The sequence below is a fragment of the Populus trichocarpa genome, chromosome 5, assembly GCF_000002775.5.
Source record: "Populus trichocarpa isolate Nisqually-1 chromosome 5, P.trichocarpa_v4.1, whole genome shotgun sequence".
NCBI lineage: Eukaryota > Viridiplantae > Streptophyta > Magnoliopsida > Malpighiales > Salicaceae > Populus > Populus trichocarpa.
In genome coordinates, this window is record NC_037289.2 from 5,262,285 (window position 1) to 5,281,442 (window position 19,158).

Sequence of the window (19,158 nt, forward strand, 5' to 3'; positions counted from 1 at the left end):
AATAACTAAATTATCATTAAAAACAAAATTTATTTAACTGAAACCTATAGTCTTTTTCGACCTTTCACTTTTTTAATCATATTAAAATTACTCAATTATCCTTTGAGTCAATTTTTTTTAATTTATGTCAAGAAAGGCTTTTGTATTTTCATCATGGTTTTTCTAGTTATAATCAAATTGATCCAGGAACAATTTGATTTTTTAATATATATATATATATATATATATATATATATATATATATATATATATATATAAAAGGTGAATGGTGCGTGCAACACATGAGATAATGTGTTGCATGCTTCGTGTTCTTCGGGCGACTTATGAGGAGGCTCTCGATGGCTAAATGCAGGCTTCAACGATGGTGTTTGTATCATCTTGGCATCTCCTCCATGATTGGTGTGCGTGTATGGCCAACAAACCTCAGGTTTAACGTTGAGGAACTTTTCTTCTTTTCTTTCTTCTCCTTGATTTTCTCTTTTGACCTTTTAAATTTTCAAAGTATCCCATCAATTTATTTTCCTTCAGATTTGATCTATGTTATTTTAATTATTATTTTTTTTATTTGAAATAATTTATAAAATTAATTTTTTTCTCAATTTCATCTCTCAACATTTAATTTCTTTTTATTTTTATGTCAAATCCGGTTCTTATTCTTTTTATTACAATTTTTTTTGCTATAGATCCTCTTTTATTGATTTTTTTTAATTTCATCTCTTAATATTTTTTATCGATATTTTTTTTATCATGAATATGGCTTCATGATTTTTCCTCGCTTGTCTTCTATATGGTAATCCTGATTTCAAGACTCAGGTCACATGTTTAAAAGTTAGTCCAGGTTTATTTAGAATTTTTTAAAATTTTATCATTTAATATTGGATTTATTGAGGATTAGACTTCGTTATTTTTTTCTCTTTTTATATTAGGTTATTTCAATCCTAAATATCATGTTGTTGGTTTGACGGGTTAACATAGATCGACTCAAATTTTTTTTTCTTTTCAATTTATTTGTTGTTGTTATTTTTTTTCATACTATTAAATTAATGGTTTTTATTAGATCTAGTCAAGATAATGACCAAACCCTTAATCTTTTCTTATTTTTTTAAAAATTGCTATTCTCACATATTTCTTTAACATTAAAAAAAATTTAATCCAGCTAAGATCATAGCTCAGGACACCAATATAGAAATAACAAAAAGGAGAAAGTGGTCTCTTGGTGATGCTAGGCAGCAGGTGTTTTGAGAATACCCAAACGAAAATGTATTTGTTTATTTATTTATTTATTCAGAGAAGAGGGAGGAGAGCATGGACCTGTAAAAAAAAGAGAGACAAAACTAATGTGAACAAGGTTGGGGAAGACGTGAGAAGTGATGAATTGCCTTGATAGACGTGAAGATCCGATGAAGATTGAAAGAAAAGGTGTCTCCTGGTGACGGCTTTTCCTCACTCTTTATCCATCCTCCTCTCACGAGCTCTTCTTTTTTCCTCTCTCTCTCTCTCTCTCTCTCTCTCTCTCTCTATTTATCTGTTGAATTCCTATAAATAATTTTGAATTATTGGTCATTTGAATGCAAATTCTTTGTTGTGAATTAGACAACTTCGTTAAGCTATTAATGCATTCATTATTATGTATACATTTTTTATTTTAATATATGAACTATGATTGAAGATCTATTTATAATTTAATATATTAAATGGGGTGTCATTTCAAATAATAATAATAAAAAAAAAGAGAGCAAAGAACACCCATTTAAATGAACAATAATTCAAGAGGTGTTCTTACAAATTAATCCACCTATTTTATTGAAATTAAATTTGGTAGTTTTGATACCCGTACGTGTATGAAAGCTTATCGGGAATTTTGTAGTTTTAATAGTTGAAAGCTAACCAATCATACAAAAGAAAGCACATCTTTTTGTTTGAATATTCATTTTCCAATTAAAATTAAAACATGTCCTGACCCCCCCAAAAGAAATTGTCGAATGGTTTTCCCAAGGGGCGCATCGAGTGGTTTCTTCAAAGTCACTTGTCCTCATTTGCCGGTGAATCCATATAAATTGAATTAAGTCAAGTTAATTAACTTTTTATTATGATACAAGTTGTTTGTGTTTAATTTTATGGTATAGAGTGTTTTTAAAAGTATTTTTTATTTAAAAATATATTAAAATTTTTTAAAATTTTTTTATTATTATTGAAACCAACACATTGAAATCATTAAAAATATTAAAAAAAAACTAATTTAAAGCCTTTTCATGCTAAATATTTTTTAAAACTTATTAATGTTTTATTATTGTTTGTTGGAAAATAGTTTTCTTTTGGAAAGTGAATTCCGGGAAAGTAAATTATTTTCTGATGTTTAGTAGTGTAATGAAAAATAAGTTGGAAAACACTTTCCAGTGTTTGGTTATGTCATGGAAAATGAGTTGGAAAATAACTTATTAATGTTTTATTTTTCTTAAGTTTATTAAAATAATGAGAAATAAATCTTACAAATTAAAAAGTTGAATGAGAATGAAATTGAAAAAAAATATAATTTCATAAATTATCTCAAATAAAATAAATAATAATCAAAATAATAGAGATCAAATCTAAAAAATAAAAAAAAATAAAAGATGAAGAAATCAAAATAATAATAATTAACATTTCATAAATTATTTCAAATAAAATAAGTAACATTCAAAAGAATGAGGGCCAAATTTGATAGATAAAAAATTTCAATAAAAAAATGATAAGGGAAAAGCAAATAACAATTATAAAAATGAGGACCAAAATTAATATAAAAATTAAATTTTAAGAGATGAAATTGAAAAATAAATATTCAAAACAATATATATATAGTAATCAAAAGATTGAGGATCAAATTTGATATAATCAACAAATAATATGATATTTCTAAATTTTTCACAACTTCCGGAAAGTGTTTTCCGCCTAAATTTTTGAGGAAAACACTTTCCTGGAAACCAAACCAAATTTTTCTTTAACTGAAAAGTGTTTTCTGTTGACCAACTTTTCTAATGGCAAACAAACACAAGAAAGTTTGAAAAATGGTTTCCCAGAAAGTAAATTCCGGGGAACAAACATAGTCTAAAATAAAGTTTTAAACAAAAAAAAACAAAGCCTTTTGTGACTCACTTAGAGTTTCCCCATCAATCCATCATGTGTCTGGAATTTTTTTTTCTTCCTGTAATTTTACTTTTTTTTTAATTAATAGAGTGAGAAAATTCTTCTATTTTAATAAATAATTAAAATAAAAGCTTTTTATTATTATTTTCTGCGGTCATGTAACGTCAGTTTTTGTTTTTAGATATTCGTGTGTTATTTGAATAAATAAAAATTAAAATCTAAAAAAATTAATTAAATATATTTTTAAACAAAAAATATTATAGAAAACACAACGAAAAACAATACCAAAATATCTAAACTTGTCATTTAACTTTACAAAGGGATTCATTTGTTCAAATTTTCATTGAAAGTATTACTGGGGGCAAACCTGGTACCGTGAAAATTGTAACGTGTAGCAGGAATCTAATTGAATAAATACTTTCAATGCCAGGGACTAAATCATAACATTTCAAAGTTGAGAATCAAGATGTAACTTGACCAAGTGAATTAACACCTCAAAGCCATCACACTAGCTTGACTTAAAAATCACGAAATTGCTTATGGACAGCACATAAACCTAAACGAAAATACAAGTGCTGAGCTACAGAATTGCAAAACCCTCTAATGGTGGTTCAGAGATCACCGCCGATAACAAGCACCCAAACTTAAAAAGCCTTGATTATCACAAATGTCAGACAATCTCAGGCCACCAGTTGACTATCACAAATGTCAACCTCGATGCATCACAAATAATTGTCCAAGATAATCCTTGATCAGAAGGATTGTCCAGATAATCATAAGGAAATAAGCTGGCTGAGACGTGGCACACCCAGATCGATGCACATATGAGATTTGAATGATAGTTGTTTTCACGTAGCAGAATCTCTCTCCACTGGGTCCAGAACCCTTTGCCTTGAGGTTGGGCACAACATCTCCCCCACCTGCCACCAAGGGTGGAGGAGGGTAGCTGCAATTATTGGAACTTAAACATGGGTAGTTGACCAATCTTTATAGTGGGAATTAAAATATGAGGGAAAAAAAAAAGTCAAAGCAGCTTCTCTCAGTACACATCTAGGAATTGGTGTTATCACGAAGAAATAGCATAATTGTAAATTTTATTAAATTTTTTTTTGGCTATAAAATTGTAATTTTTAGTTTTTCTTATATTTTTTTTCTCTATATTTAATATTTTTATCATTCTATATTATGTCTATTTATCATAAATTGTTTTCTTTTCTTTATTTTTTGTAATTTTTTTAGTTTTTTCTTTAATTTCTTTTTGGAAAAAAAATTTATTTTTTTATTTTTTACACTTTAAATATTTATCACGCTACACTTACCCTATTTCATCTTTCCTTTTGTTCTTATCTTTATTTCTTTATAATTTGTTTTTTTTTCTTACATTTTTTCTTATAAAAAAATTATTATAGAAAGATCAAGGAAACGATATTTCACTATAGCAATTACAATATTATTTCATTCTTTTTAAAAATTATCTTGAAATCTTATATGTTTCTATTAATACATATTATATTAACTATATTTTATTATATGTAAGCATCGATTTCTTCTTGATTCATAAATATATTTTTTACATAATATAAAAAAAAAACGTTAGTAATACCTACACATCGATTCTTTTGTGATAAAAAAATAATTATTCAGTTTACAATGAGACGAGTTGAATAAACATAATAGTATAGCTTTCACTCAACCGCTGGTCTTTCCATTCATGAGATTCAACTAAGAATCAACATACATCCATTCTTTTGGATCTTTAAAATAAACAGCAATCATTGTTGGTCAATAGAATAGAATTCATTGCCTTGGCTGCGTTCATGGCAGCTCACAGTTGATTATCATAAGAAAGAAGCACGAACCTTGGCAGTCAATTCAGCCTCGTATACTTTGATTATTAGCCACATGCTCCCATACAGCATCAATGTAACAAAGCTTGGAAACTGCGATATCATTTTGCCAAAAATTAAACCAAATGAATCTGTAACAGCATAGTAAGAAGTAAGAACCATCTCTAAAATGAAGAAAACCACAGAACAACAAAACTGATCAATTGACCGACACCAACCCAAGGAAACCAAACTCAAAACAATTACCAGGTCAGTTCCCCAGGCCACAAAAAAACTAAGGCAATTACTAGGACAAATACAAAACTATAAACCGAGTCCAGTCTTTTGTGACAATATGGTTATTGCCTTCTGATATAAAACTAAGGCAATGCCGCAATGATTCCTCTTATCTAGCTGTTTCTGCAATGCTCTCCTCTCTTTCCTAGGTATCCTTACATTTGTCTGTCTAGCATTAGCATGCCTCTGCTGCAAAATTTATCACTGACCATTAAAATTTGAACTTTGCCCCTCGTACACAACTTGCACCTAATAGTATTCTTGCTCATTACTATTAACTAAAATTACTTCCAAAAACACTAATTGATAGGAGGAATCAGTTTCTCACCCTTTATGCGAGCAGAAAGCATCTCCAAGAGTAGAGTTCCCCCCAAAAAATTCCATCTTTATAGTTTTATGTCATGGCAATCAATCTTTCAACTCGTTTCCATAACCTACTCTAGCCTAGTAGAAAATCAGCATTCTCTTCTGTCTCACAACAGCTATCCAATCGAAGATGTCAAGAACCATTAAGAAATTAAGGTCAGCTAATTTAGAACTTGAAATAATAGCTCACACGGGCTAAGTGATAAGCTGACAATATATCAATATTATGGCAATCCATGGTGCAACAGCTCCAAGGTCACTATTGCTCATTGGTTTCACGTAAAAATCAAATATAGCTGACATGCAAAGCACTGGAAACAGGTAAATTCCAGCCTCATCTATTTAAACAATTCTCACTATAAGAAAACATCCCTTACCCTCTGAATGATGTCAATAACCGACCATGATCTCTCCATCAGTAACGGGTTAAAAAACTAGGGCCTCTCTAGATAATCCTGCTAGGGTACTGTACAGTCAAGAGATTTGCAAAAAGAAAGGAAAGGAAAAGGTCATTATTTATTTTGTAATTAACTATACCAGAACCCACCATAAAAGCAAAGGATAGGCTCAATTATACACCTAAACCTAAACCTAAACCACTAAGAATCCCACGTATAAGCAAAACCATTTTAATCTACTTTACATAAACTAAAATAATTTCAGGAGCAAGATATCATCAAACAACATTTCATTAAAACACTCAAGCTACTCTATAAAAAGCTTTATCGTTTTCTTTTTATAGAAGAAGCCTGGGACCCTGGGCGAATAACAATCTCCTTCCTCGATCGTTCATCTATTCTAAAAATCATAAATTGGACTTGAAGGCTAATCATTTTGGGTTCAGCTTTGGAGTCAAGTTGATCATTAATTTAGATGAATATAAAAATAAAAATAATTATTATTATAGTTTTAAAATTTAATTCGAGAATCGACCCAAGTCATAGGTTGAGTTGACCAATGACCCAGGTTAACATAAAAATAAAAATAATTATTATTATAGTTTTAAAACTCTACTCGAGGATCGACCCAAAACTAGACTCGAGTCACATATCAAGTTAACCATTGACCCGATTCATCATAATAATAAAAATTATTATTATAGTCTTAAAACCTAACTAAAGGGTCAACCTGGAGTAAGGCCCAGGCCATGGATCGAGATGATTAACCCAGATTGACCCAAAGCAACATAAAAATAAAAATATTTATTATCATAATTTTAAAACTCAACTTCAAGATCAACTTAGGATAAAGTCTAAGTCACTGCTTGAAAGGGTCAACCCAGATTAACCCAAATTAAAAAAAAAAATTCAAAACAACTTTATTTTAACCAAAAAATATATATAAAAAAATGTCAATAGATTTTTAACTCGTGTTATATCTCAGGTTAACTGGGTTGCAAATTAACTTGAATTTTTTACCTAGTCATGTCGGATCAATCATTCCTTATTTTTTCTTAAATTTAAAATAATCTCAACTTTAAATCAATCGAGTCTCATCTAATATCTAGCAATACAAAATAAAATAAATTATCCCATCAATCTAAAACACACTAAACACATGAAAAAACAATTATTTATATATTCATATCTAATCCAATCCAACCAATATTATCCGGCAAACCATACACTGCGAATAGGCCTGGGGAATCGTTTATTTATGCTTTCATTAGTTGTCCAGGGACTTGGTCTAAGGTCAGAAGGCTAATCTCTTTAAGTACGAGCAGTAAAAGAAAAACAGGTTTCGTATGGTCTGGAACCTGACAAAAGGGTGAAAATCACAAGCCATAAGTGTTATAAAAGAAATCCATCCAATCAGCAATAAGCAAACCAGATAAAGACATTGAGAACACCAATATAATCAGCCACCCTAGAAAGAGGTATATGAAAAGCGGAAATTTTATCCTCTATCACAGAAGTTTTTCCTCATGTAAAAGCAACTGCAACAACAAATCTTATAAATGGTGCAGATGTAAAATACTTTTTTAATAACAATAGTAAAACATAGGAGAACTTTGCTAGACAATCCAAGATCACACAGAAGTGCATGTGTACATTACACATACTGTATGCAGAAATAACAAGAATTAGAATGACAAGACAATCCTACAAACATCAGATGCATCAGAAGTACCCTAAAGTGTGTCCGAAGGCATCCCAGTGACCATCTCTAGATCCATCTTGCAGCTGTCCCTCAAATCTTTCAGTGTCACGTATCCAGCTTGCTGCAAGGAAAATTTGGGATTTAAGTCAAAATTCACAGTTCATGATAATAAGAGAGTGATCAAAATAAGTCATCAGGGGCCTTGATTTGAAACTCTTACGGAGTAACCCCAACCAAAAAATCAAAATTCAGGTAAACACAATATAAATGATTTCAAGGAAAGACACAATAGATCGTGATTCCAGCAATAGGAATCAGGAATCCTTCTGACAAACCAGGGAAAGGATCCAAATTTTCCACAATGAGAAACGTTATCTAACAAAGCAAGAAAATCTACACTCACAAGTTGGCTGCTTTCATTAGCAAACATATCCTCCATGTGTCGAAAGTGGGACCTCCACAGATCAGTGAGGTCAGATACTAATTTCAGAGATTTGTTAGAGTTTACTTGGCTATGAATGTCTGCCTGCTTTCCCCTAGCATATTTATTAACCAAGATTCCCGCTTCTTTCTGACTCTTCCTCAATGCTGAGAGGAAAAAGAAACACATGAAGTCAACAGCCGAAAACAGGTGCATCACATTGACAAAACATAGCAATTTAGAAAAACGTAAATGCAGTTCTAGCAATAATTAATTTGCTCTAGACACACATACCAGATTGTCGGCCTTTAATGTCCTGGTAATATAGGTCCGACCAAATACAAGCAGCTGCTTGACAAATTGCAAAGTGAAAGGCTCTCTTTAGATACATACATGCATATGTGAGCACTAAATTTCGGTAATCAATAGTTATAATGGAAATTACAAAGAAAGCAGGGCTTACAGTTACCTTTCAAGCAAAAAGAACAGGAGCAAGCTTTGAGCATGTCAGCACCTGCATTCAGATTGGCACAAACATCACCCTTGAGAGTTGTGCACTTTTCCGACTCAAACGATTTCAAACCCTGTGAAGTGGGCAACCTCGACCACCCAACAGGCCCACGTCTTTCTCTAGCTAACCTACCAATTCCAGAATCATTGTCATCATTTGCAGAAGCACCACCAACTAACGCTTCACCAACTGGATTGATCAGCATAACATTGGAGGTGAATTTCCCTTCGTCATCACTATCTTTTGTGCACGGCCCAGAGCTCGTATGCACTGAACCACTAGATGCACAACTAATTTCCCCAATACTGTGTGTACCTGCACCGCCACTCTTAACAAGATCAATACAGCCATCTATCAAATTAGACGTTTCCTTAGTATCACTAGGCCTATCTGCGACAACAGACACACCAGCTACATTCTCCTCTAAAACATTAATCTCACAGCTAGTAGTCAACGAATTGCAACCTTTCTCAATACCACCACATTTCTCTTTCACCAAATCTTCAACTCCTAAACAAACTTGTTTTGCAGAACCTGAATCCCCATTATCCACGTTCTTACCATACCCATCTCTAGATTTAAGCCCCAAATCACCCGAAATCAATGAAAACACCCCTTTTGCCGGCAAATTGGTCACATCCCCCAAAGCGGCACGCGGTTTGGAAGTGAAATTATCTCCACTCATGGTTAGTCCAACAGAAACAAGAAACAGGTGAAAAAGAACCAGTAACGAAATCAACTTCCAAATTCACAAAAACGAAAAACCCACTTCCCCGATTAGCTAAAAATCAACGAAATTTGCAGCGAACCCACTAATCCACAAGACCTAAAGAGCAAAACTTTTGAATTCGTCAACAGAGATCTACGCAGACAACGTTAAAGTAACCAGTAAAAATAATGCATTACGCAACTAAAAAAGAAAACACTTTGTTTCGTAAGATGCTGAATCTGGACATATATTGTGGAAAGATTGATGGTAATGGCACGAAGCCTTAAAATCTGTGAAATTTTGAAATATTAAAGAATGAAAATGTGCGCGGCAAATAACATCTGCAAATTTTGGGTAACGAAAAGTTGACGGCGTAAGTAGTGATCCGGTTTTGGCGGGAACCATGTTGGTTGGGTTTTGAATTACTTGGGCTCTAGAGCGGGATAGTGTTATACCTGCCATCAACCTCTTAACATGGAGACTAGTTAAGTTTGGGTTTTATGTCGTCGCAAGTGAAATTTAACCGGTTCAAATCTAGAAGAGAATAGATTTTGATATATATATATATATATATATATATATATATATATATTAGGGGTGAGTAAAAATACCGATTAAATTGAAAAAACCAGGAAAAAAAAATTGAAAAAACCGAACTGAAAAAAAAATCAATTAAATCGATTAAAATTTTGAAAAAACAGGCCGGTTCGGTTAGCTTTCGGTTTTATAAGCAAAAAACTGAAAAAACCGAACCGAACCGAACCAAAACTGGAAAAAACCGAGCCAAACCGGTTTGATCCGGTTTCGGTTTTTTTTAAAAAAAATTTCGATTTGATTTTTTTTATATAAAAATCGAACCAAACCAAAAATAATCACCTCTAATATATATATATATATCATTTTATTTATTTTTTAAATAAAATATTAAAATAATATTATTTTAGATTAACATGATTAATTCAAATTAACTTACTTATCTTCAGAGTCAATTTTTATTACTTTGTTTAGAAATATCAAGTGCTCAGCAAACAAGTTTTATATTTAAATCTAGAAAAAAAATATAATGGTACAAAAATAATTATCAATATTTACTTCATATGTCCATTTTAAAAAGAAATAAATGATGGGAAAGAAAATTACATTCATACCCACCACATTAAACAATAATACCTTCATTTAGACTCAAAAAAATCCTTTTATTTTATCTCTTTTGTTTCTCTCTCCTCCCTCGATATTTCTCTCTCTTCTATAAAATAAATATTGGTAATTAGTAATGAAACACTCTAAAATTCTTCTCTAAACCTGTCAACGTTTTAACACTTACAAGAAATTAATTACGTTAGTAGATTAATAAAGTAAATATCGTCTAAAACGAAGCAAAAAGAAAAAATGTCATAGTTTTACAAGAAATTAATTACGTTAGAATCGAATTTTGATTATTAACTCGAGGGATACATTGATCACTTGCCGACCGGATTAAGCATCATCAATTTTGTTTGCTGAGAGGCTTGCTGTTTCGAATCCATGTACGAGGAATTAGCCTAAAAATTAACTTGTCTCGCAGAAGGAGTCTAAAATTAGCACCTCAACTTCACAGAAACAGTTAATTGATCAGTCTTTGTAATGGTAATTTGACACCTTCATCCCGCTAATTATACTACTAATTAAGTACTAGCTACCAATGTTAACCTTTGATTGCTTGACTACTAGCTATAGATTGCAGATGCTATCTACAGCAGAAAAAAAAAACAGAGAAAAACGAAAAGGAATTAAATAAAAGCCCGGCCTAATTAATTTTGAAACCCACCATTGTTGCTTTCTCTCTTCCCACACGTTCACGAGTTTGCAATGTGTTTTCTTATTAAGAATCAATCATTTTAGAGAGAACCTTCAATCATATGGCAAGGCAAGTTAGGGTTTGTATGTTAAATTGATCGTTTTGTCCTTTTTTTAAGGGAATTCGCCTCGTTAAAATATAATTTTCATGTTTCTTTTAATATATTGAATAAAATGCTGAATCTGAATCATTCTATGTCTATATATAAGAGTAAATATTTTTGTATTTATATATAAAAAAATACACTTGTATTTATATATGGAGTCTCTCGAAAATAATCCTTTCTCGTTGATATTAAAATAGAACCAGAGTTAACAATTACACTAGTTTAATTAGATCTATACTTGTTATATCTAACAATTGATCCCGTGCACTCAACTAGACCCATTAGTGAATAATGGGTTGGTAGCAATTAAACGAGCTTTTATGATTTAAATGATTGATGAGAAATGGCCCATGACTCCATGTTTTCGCTTATGAATATATATGCACTTGAACCATCTAGGTGGTGGTCCAGTAATAAGAACTTGGGATCAAGAGGTTTGCTCCCTCTATAGTCTCAGATTCGAGCCCTGTGGTTGCTCATATGATGGCCACTGGAGGCTTATATGGTCGTTAACTTCAGGGCCCGTGGGATTAGTCGAGGTGCACGCAAGCTGACCCAGACACCCACGTTAAACTATATATATATATATATATATATATATATATATATATATATATGCACTTGAAAGGATAAAATAAAAAAGGCCATAAATATGCCTCAACCAACAAGTGAAAATGTGTACACGCAAGAGAGTCTATGCGAAACAATTGAAGAAGATAACTGATGAAGCTGTAAAAAAAGTAAACACATAAATTAGGCCCTTTGCATTTTACATGACCATACATAAATTAGGCTTGATTGTTGAGCTTGATAAAGTGGTGGAGGCTTGCTTGAAAACAAGCTAATTATAAATGCTTAAATTAATAGCTGTACGAAGAGAAAAAAAATAGATGTAGAATTAGTTGTTAAAAAAACAATGTTATGTCTTTTTCGTTTACTTATAACCCAGGATATTTATAAATTTTAATCATGCTAACTCATCTCCAGTAACATCGAAGATATTATCAAATTAATTAGTGAAAATATTAGTAACTATTATTAATTGTAATGTTTGATACTATTATTAATGAGAAATTAATAAATATCAGTTATACATTGAAGAAAATAGTTATTGTTCAAGAAAGAGATGCATGCATTGCATAGAGTGTATTGCATGGTTATCAATGACTAAAAAAATGGTGGTGTACATAAAAGTATGTACTTGCAAAGAGAATATATCAGTTAATCATAAAAGTATTATGGAAGGTGTACGACAATGTATTCTAACTCCTCGAGACTAAAAAAAATGTGTTGAGAATGGAATTTTATTGGGTGTAATCATTTAGGTCGAGACCAAGACAACTACGTGTGTGTTGTTGTTGTTGTGAACATTTGGGAACGTATACCCGTGTTTTTTAAAAATTTAAATTATTTTTTTTTTTGTTAAAAATTAATATTTTTTTTGTGTTTTGAATTGTTTTGATGCGCTAATTTCAAAAATAATTTTTGAAAAATAAAAAAATTATTTTGATACGTTTCAACATAAAAAATATTTTGAAAAACAATCGTAATCATATTTCTAAAAAAATCATAAATGATAATAAAAAGTTATTGGTATTTGGGTTACATGGCCCAAAGGATGACAAATTTTTTTTTTTAACTTGGGTCACATTGCCCTAACAATAATAAATTAATTATTTTTTTAATTAAAGTTTGTACATATTCCCTCGAATTTTTTAAATAAAGCGTTCGAAAGACTCAACTAAGGAGAAGCTGGGGGGAGAGAAATACTTATCTACCATGGTTATGTGTGCATGAAAATATTACCTTGATGGATTGTGAAAGAGTTCTCGTGATCTTTGTTAACATTTATGGACAAGGATCCCTAATTCGTTTGTAGTTGAATGATCACGATTACCTGGAAACGAGTGGTCATGGAGACTAGAGACGTGCCGTGAGCGAGAGTTCATGGGAAACAATCAAAGAAGATGAGGAGGAGTTATATAAATTATAATAGCTGCAAGCAACACATAATGAGCACACAGAATCACTCAAGAGCAAGCTGCGATTGCACTTGCAGCACCTTTTATTTAAGTTTCAGACACAAAATTAACATCTAAGCCGTAATGCTATGAATGCAGATCTATGCTTTTTTTCATCTTGCCAGGAACTTACAGCTATGAATGCAGATCTATGCACAGCTATGAATGCAGATCTATGCTTTGCTTCTTTTCATCTTGCCAGGAACTTACAGCTATGAATGCAGCAGATCTATGCTTTGCCTTTTTTCATCTTGCCAGGAACTTACTTTCCACTTTTCTGTACTGAATCGACGTTTGCAGCTCTGGTTTCTACTTGGTATTTTCCATTCTAATTACCGTTTCGGTGGTTATAATTTGATTTGAATTACGAGAATTAACGATTTTGAGGATCCTAAACTATAGTTTTCACAGCTTTACAATCTAAAAACTCCACTGCTTTAACACTGATCAAGTAGAGGGTTAGTTTTAGGTAGTGGAAACTTAATTAATTAATGTGTTTGGTCAAACCTTTAACACACTCCAGAACAGATCTCAAGAGCATCTATGAAAAAAAAAAAAATACGAAGAGATAAATTAATAATATAATTTTTTGAATAGTATAAATAAAAAATAATTCTCAATTAATTTAATATTAAAAAATAAAAAAAACAATTAAAAAACAAAAAAAACAACTCTAATAACCTCGCTCGGATAATAAAATAAGAATAATTTTATAAAAATAAACTGAAAAAACATATTTTTTAAAACAAAAATCAAAGAAAAAAACCAGAATAAGTATGAATAATATTTTAATATTTTATTTATCATTCATGTAAACAGGGAAACTAAGTTAATATTTTTTTAATATTTTTTGGCTTTTCATTTATAACATCCCTGTGTATGCCCTAAATCCTTTTTCGATGAAATCTCATCGATTCTGCAAGTTGTTCAAGGGCTAGAGCAGACCGGCGAGGTATAATTGGTGAAGGGTTCTGACTGGTCAGTAGTGTATTTTTATTTAGTTATTGTTGCCGTTATAGTTGACTTTGAGCGTACTAAGAGGCTTCTAGTCTTCCTTGTTTCTGTATTTTTTTCTGGAGAAATGGACTTGTATTATTATTATTAGAAACATCAAGATTAGTCAAATCTTCAATCTATTCAAGGACCTCTTCAAGCCAATCGTACTATTCATCTAGGTTAGATCGAGTTTTGGGTCTGCTTTGTGACAAATACAATCTCTTTTTGCATGATTACACGAAACAATAAGGAAGAACTCGCCAGAGATTTTGCATATTCAATAGCCATACTCACATAGGATTCATGACAGATTTCACCTCTCATAGCAAGATAGAGCGATTTCAAGGTTTTCATGGACTTAACTCAGTTGTAAATCCTTACTTGACCTTGTGCCGGCATGCTCTTAGTTGGGTTTCGAAAGTGCATAGCATAACTGGACAAGTGATTCTTGATTTTTTTTTTTAATTTTTATGGTCCAGTTATAGACTCCCAATCTCAAGAAGAAATATGTCGTCTCCCCCAACCAGTGTATTGAAGGGACAGACAGCACTACCTACAGATAAAGTTCAACAGATTGGGCTACTTAATGCAGTTAATGATAAATATGGAGGAGTTGTGGTAGATATGAAGGAACCCATGGACTTTCACATCTATGTTCCTTTGCTTAGAGCTTCGATATCCCAATGGAGGCAACAGGTAAATAAAACTGAGAACCTCCTTTTCGAAAAGATCATGGCTAGTTACTAAAAAGATCTTACGTGTTAACTGCATCATGTTTAACTTGTTTTCATTTTTTCTTAAGGGGAAGAAGGGTGTTTGGATCAAATTGCCTATTCAACAAGCTAACCTTGTTGAACCTACAGTTAAGGTGAATCATAAATGCAAAGTGGCATGCCTCTGAAATTCGTACACTTAATGTTTCCAACTGGAAACAATTATAATTGATTCAATGTCTCTATTGCGTTCCTGGGCATGATAGAGTGTTTTTGTAATTAATTGTGCAGGAGGGTTTTAGGTACCACCATGCTGAATCAAATTACTTGATGCTGGTCTATTGGATTCCTGACAGTCCTGATACTCTTCCTGCAAATGCTTCACATATAGTTGGCATTGGTGCCTTTGTTATGAACAATAAGAGAGAGGTACTTCTTCTCGACTGTAGCATTCATATATTTATGCTTTTCTCTGAACTTAAGGTGGTGGTGGGCCATCGAGTAAGGAAAATTCAATTTTCTCTTAGTTCACACTTCTTGTTCCGTCAATGGTGGGCTGCAAATGTGATTTCTGATCTTCAAATCAGGTTTGATCTTCAAATCAGGTTCTCGCTACAAAATAGTTATTTAACGCATGATATGGTTAGCAAATATAAAGAAATTCAATAAAATGCTAAAACTGTAATTCAGTTAGAAACTTTGTTGGCTGGTTGTCATCATTATTCAAGTCTCATGTTGAGGTCAAATTATTCTACGTGGAAGGTGCTGGTAGTTAAGGAGAAACATGGATACTTCAAAGGTAAAGATGCATGGAAGTTTCCTACAGGCGTTGTTAATCAGGTAAGCATTATATGATGGTGGTTATATGTTAATGCTTTTTCATGGTGTGCACATGGTGAAATTTTGCATCCGCAGGGTGAGGATATTTGTGCGGCTGCAATTCGAGAAGTAAAAGAAGAGACAGGAGTAAGTTAAATTCCACAGGTTTCAAACAAAATTAAATACTGTTGTATTTTGCATCCTCTGAAGTCTACACATCTTTCTAACATTAACATCTTTGGCTTTATAATGGTTCAGATTGACACAGAATTTATGGAAATTTTAGCATTCAAGTAAGAAGATCTCTTCTCATTAATCACTTCAATTTTCCATTCCTTTCTTTTTAAGTTATCACTCAAATGTTTCCACTCCAAGAAAAAGGGGAACAGAAAAACATGAGATAAGAATTTCAATTTAAAATGACAAGACATGATGTGCTATATTAAGGCTTTAATGAACACATAATTTATCTTAGCAAACCTGTTTAGTTGGCTTGGGCATGAAAAGTGAATGTAATCTCTAGTTTCGTATGCTTGATTACAGAGTAGACAGGTAGGATCAGATAATTCTTGTAGGCTCAATCTATCGCCTATTTGATAGCAAACCAGCTGAAGAAACCCTGTTTGGGATGTGTAATGTGCTCCTATTTACTCTTAGCCAGCCAGGCTCCCCTGCCCACCCCCAGTAGTGAGCTTCCATTAAATAGTCTATTTCGGAGGCGTTAGGGTAGATATACTCATGTTGCATAACCCAGTCTGAATAAGAAAAGATCCTTCGATCTTGTAGGTGACATCAACCAATGATTTCTATCAGTGATTGCTGCAACATCAGTTTTGAGTATGGGGATCCTCCATGCTCAGTATAAGGCGAGTGGATGTCGGTTTTCTATTATTTGCAAACTAAAACCAGAGTCGTCCATCTTTAATTGTGAAAGATACCAACATTAAAGATGAAATGTTTCAAGTCTTTGTACAATTTACATACGCTTGTTCCTGTTAATTGATTTCTCCTTTTTGTTTTTATGCACAGCCAAACCCACCAGCAATTCCTTGGAAAATCAGATTTATTTTTTGTTTGCATGTTACAACCACTCTCCTTTGACATCACAAAACAAGATTCAGAGATTAAGGCAGCCCAGGTACTACTCATCTTTTTGACAGTGTATTTTCTTGTACTTGAACTGGACATTGTAGTGCATGTCAACTATTAAACAGGATAAATATTCTCTTCAAAAAATTAAAACAGTCATTGAAGTTACAATCGCATTATCTTACTTAAAAAGGCTACTAATGTGTTCCATCTTGAGGGTTGACATTTGAGAATGAAATGCTTTGGATACTTGATTTTGCGTCAGCATTTTAACTCAGGTTTTGGGCCCTTATAGTTAGGAGTTGAATGCACCCTTGTAGAGACAAAAACCAACACAATACGAGTATGAGGAATTTTCAGTATTACATTGTTGTGATTTGGCCATACATGGAATCATGTCAGATCCATGAATGCAAAAATCAGTGAAGCACTAGCATAATAATAGAGAAAACAAATCACAAAAAGGTAACTTATGATGTATTTAGAATCCCTTGTCTAAATGAAATATTTTACAAGAACCGACAAGGAATCCTCTTGATAATTGGCTGTTTTGATCCTTTGAAACAAGTAGGTCTTTTTAGGTTAGGAGGGCCTAATGACTATAGCTCGAACCTATCCAACTTTTACATTGTGATGGCATGTTGTTCACGGACTAGCTATACAATTTCTTTTTTTGGGTCAATATCAACAATGCAGTTCATTCAATGATAAATCTATTATGAATCAATGGGAGAAAAATCTAAAATGTGAATCCATAGAGATCTCTAATGATTATACTAATAACAATCATTTTCTTTTTCCTTTTGTTTTGTTTTGTTTTGTTTTTTTTTTTTTGTCAGTGGATTCCAATCGATGAGTATGTGAACCAAACTTACAACCGGGAACACAAGCCATTCGAATATGTTGCCAAGATATGCTTAACTAAGTCACAGAGTAACTATGGTGGATTTTCAGCAGTGCATACACTAACATCATCTGGCAAACAGCCCTATTTGTACTTCAATGGGCAAGATTTCAAACCGTGATAGCATTCTTCGTAGAATATGTAGTCGTGCTTGAGAAATTAATTAGTTAGTATATGAGCTAAAATATTCTCACAGGGCTTGGTCGTGTTTATTAGATTAAAGAAATAAATAGAGCATATGGGTCTTTCACTTAAACACCAAACACAGTTCATGCAGACTCATTGCTCTTTGCCTTCAACTGTTCATATGAACAATGTGCTTTTATTTTTTTGTTCATTGAACTTTTAATTTTTGCAATTTCAACCTCGAAAATTATAATATTATTGTTTTTTTTGTATTTCTTTCAACTTGCATCATCTTCAATGTGCTTAGATTTTTAGGATATTCAAAATGCATTGGTTTCGATTGTGTGAAATCAGAACTTAATTGGGGTTGAAAATAGAAAATAAATGAACACGGATCATATTTGACAAAGAACAAAAACACATTCCTCATTGAGATTTTTGTGTGGGAAACTTTTGTTCGATCCCAAAAAACTTAGATTTTCTATTATTTGTTCCCTAATGTTCTGGAGATTCATGTTTCAAAAACCAAATTTTATTTTCTGTGTTTCAGTCCGAGAAATGAGAGAATGTTTGATGGAAAATTAAGAAATTTTTTATTGTAAATTAAAAAGTTTATATGTGGATTCAATAAAATAATTTAAGAATTATATGTAATGATAAATAATAACAACTTTGTTGATTATAATCAATATTAATTATAATTAAAGATTGAGATAGAAAGTTGAGATACAAACATTATTTTTTAGAAAAAAAAAAGAGGAATAATATTTTTTAGAAAAAAAGAAATAATATTTGTTTCAAGGAACAAGTGGAGACTGCTTTATTAAGATTAAACATAAATTTTCTGATATTATAATTAAACATAAATTTTCTTCGTCCAATCCCATGGAAACAGGTGGAGACTGCTTTATTAAGATTTACACACATCGAATCATACATAAATATATCCACATGTTTATAAATATCAAGTCCCAACTCCCACGTGATTGGACGAAGAAAATTTATGTTAATTTGATAAACCTAAGATCCCAACCTTTTTATTAACTGAAAAACAAAAGAGAGGCATTGGTCTTCAACTAACATAAAAATAATCTGTTCAACCTTTTGTCTCCCTTGCCGTTAAAGTTTGTTTGTGTGGGCTATTTGTCTCCATTCTTCCGGTTTCTTTCTTTCTATATCGATAATAATAATATT

General features: G+C 31.9%; 2 protein-coding genes across 5 annotated transcripts; one reads left to right on the forward strand and one right to left on the reverse strand.

Annotated features, from left to right (window-relative positions):
- Positions 1-3,538: 3,538 nt before the first annotated feature.
- Positions 3,539-9,715, reverse strand: LOC7471519 (uncharacterized). Of its 4 annotated transcripts, XR_008059202.1 has the most exons (6): positions 8,603-9,715; positions 8,428-8,481; positions 8,116-8,300; positions 7,743-7,833; positions 4,983-5,063; positions 3,539-4,069 (listed from the first exon to the last, which is right to left on the reverse strand). XR_008059202.1 is itself a non-coding variant. In XM_024601311.2 (5 exons), exons 1-4 carry the CDS (start codon positions 9,327-9,329, stop codon positions 7,744-7,746), a joined length of 1,056 nt encoding a protein of 351 aa, XP_024457079.2. In that variant the 5' UTR covers positions 9,330-9,715; the 3' UTR covers positions 4,750-5,063; position 7,743. The 4 variants fall into 4 exon arrangements, 3 of the variants coding, with proteins under 3 accessions (XP_024457079.2, XP_024457077.2, XP_024457076.2); XM_024601311.2 differs by lacking the exon at positions 3,539-4,069 and having other exon boundaries at positions 4,750-5,063; XM_024601309.2 differs by lacking the exons at positions 3,539-4,069; positions 4,983-5,063 and adding an exon at positions 7,171-7,368 and having other exon boundaries at positions 8,603-9,714.
- A 4,618-nt stretch (positions 9,716-14,333) lies between these two features.
- LOC7471520 (nudix hydrolase 2) lies at positions 14,334-18,236 on the forward strand. The gene is made up of 9 exons (XM_052453399.1): positions 14,334-14,682; positions 14,793-15,009; positions 15,116-15,181; positions 15,318-15,455; positions 15,789-15,866; positions 15,942-15,992; positions 16,104-16,138; positions 16,875-16,983; positions 17,774-18,236. The coding sequence occupies exons 1-9, from the start codon at positions 14,666-14,668 to the stop codon at positions 17,957-17,959; spliced, it is 897 nt and encodes a 298-aa protein (XP_052309359.1). The 5' UTR covers positions 14,334-14,665; the 3' UTR covers positions 17,960-18,236.
- The last annotated feature ends 922 nt before the right edge of the window (positions 18,237-19,158 follow it).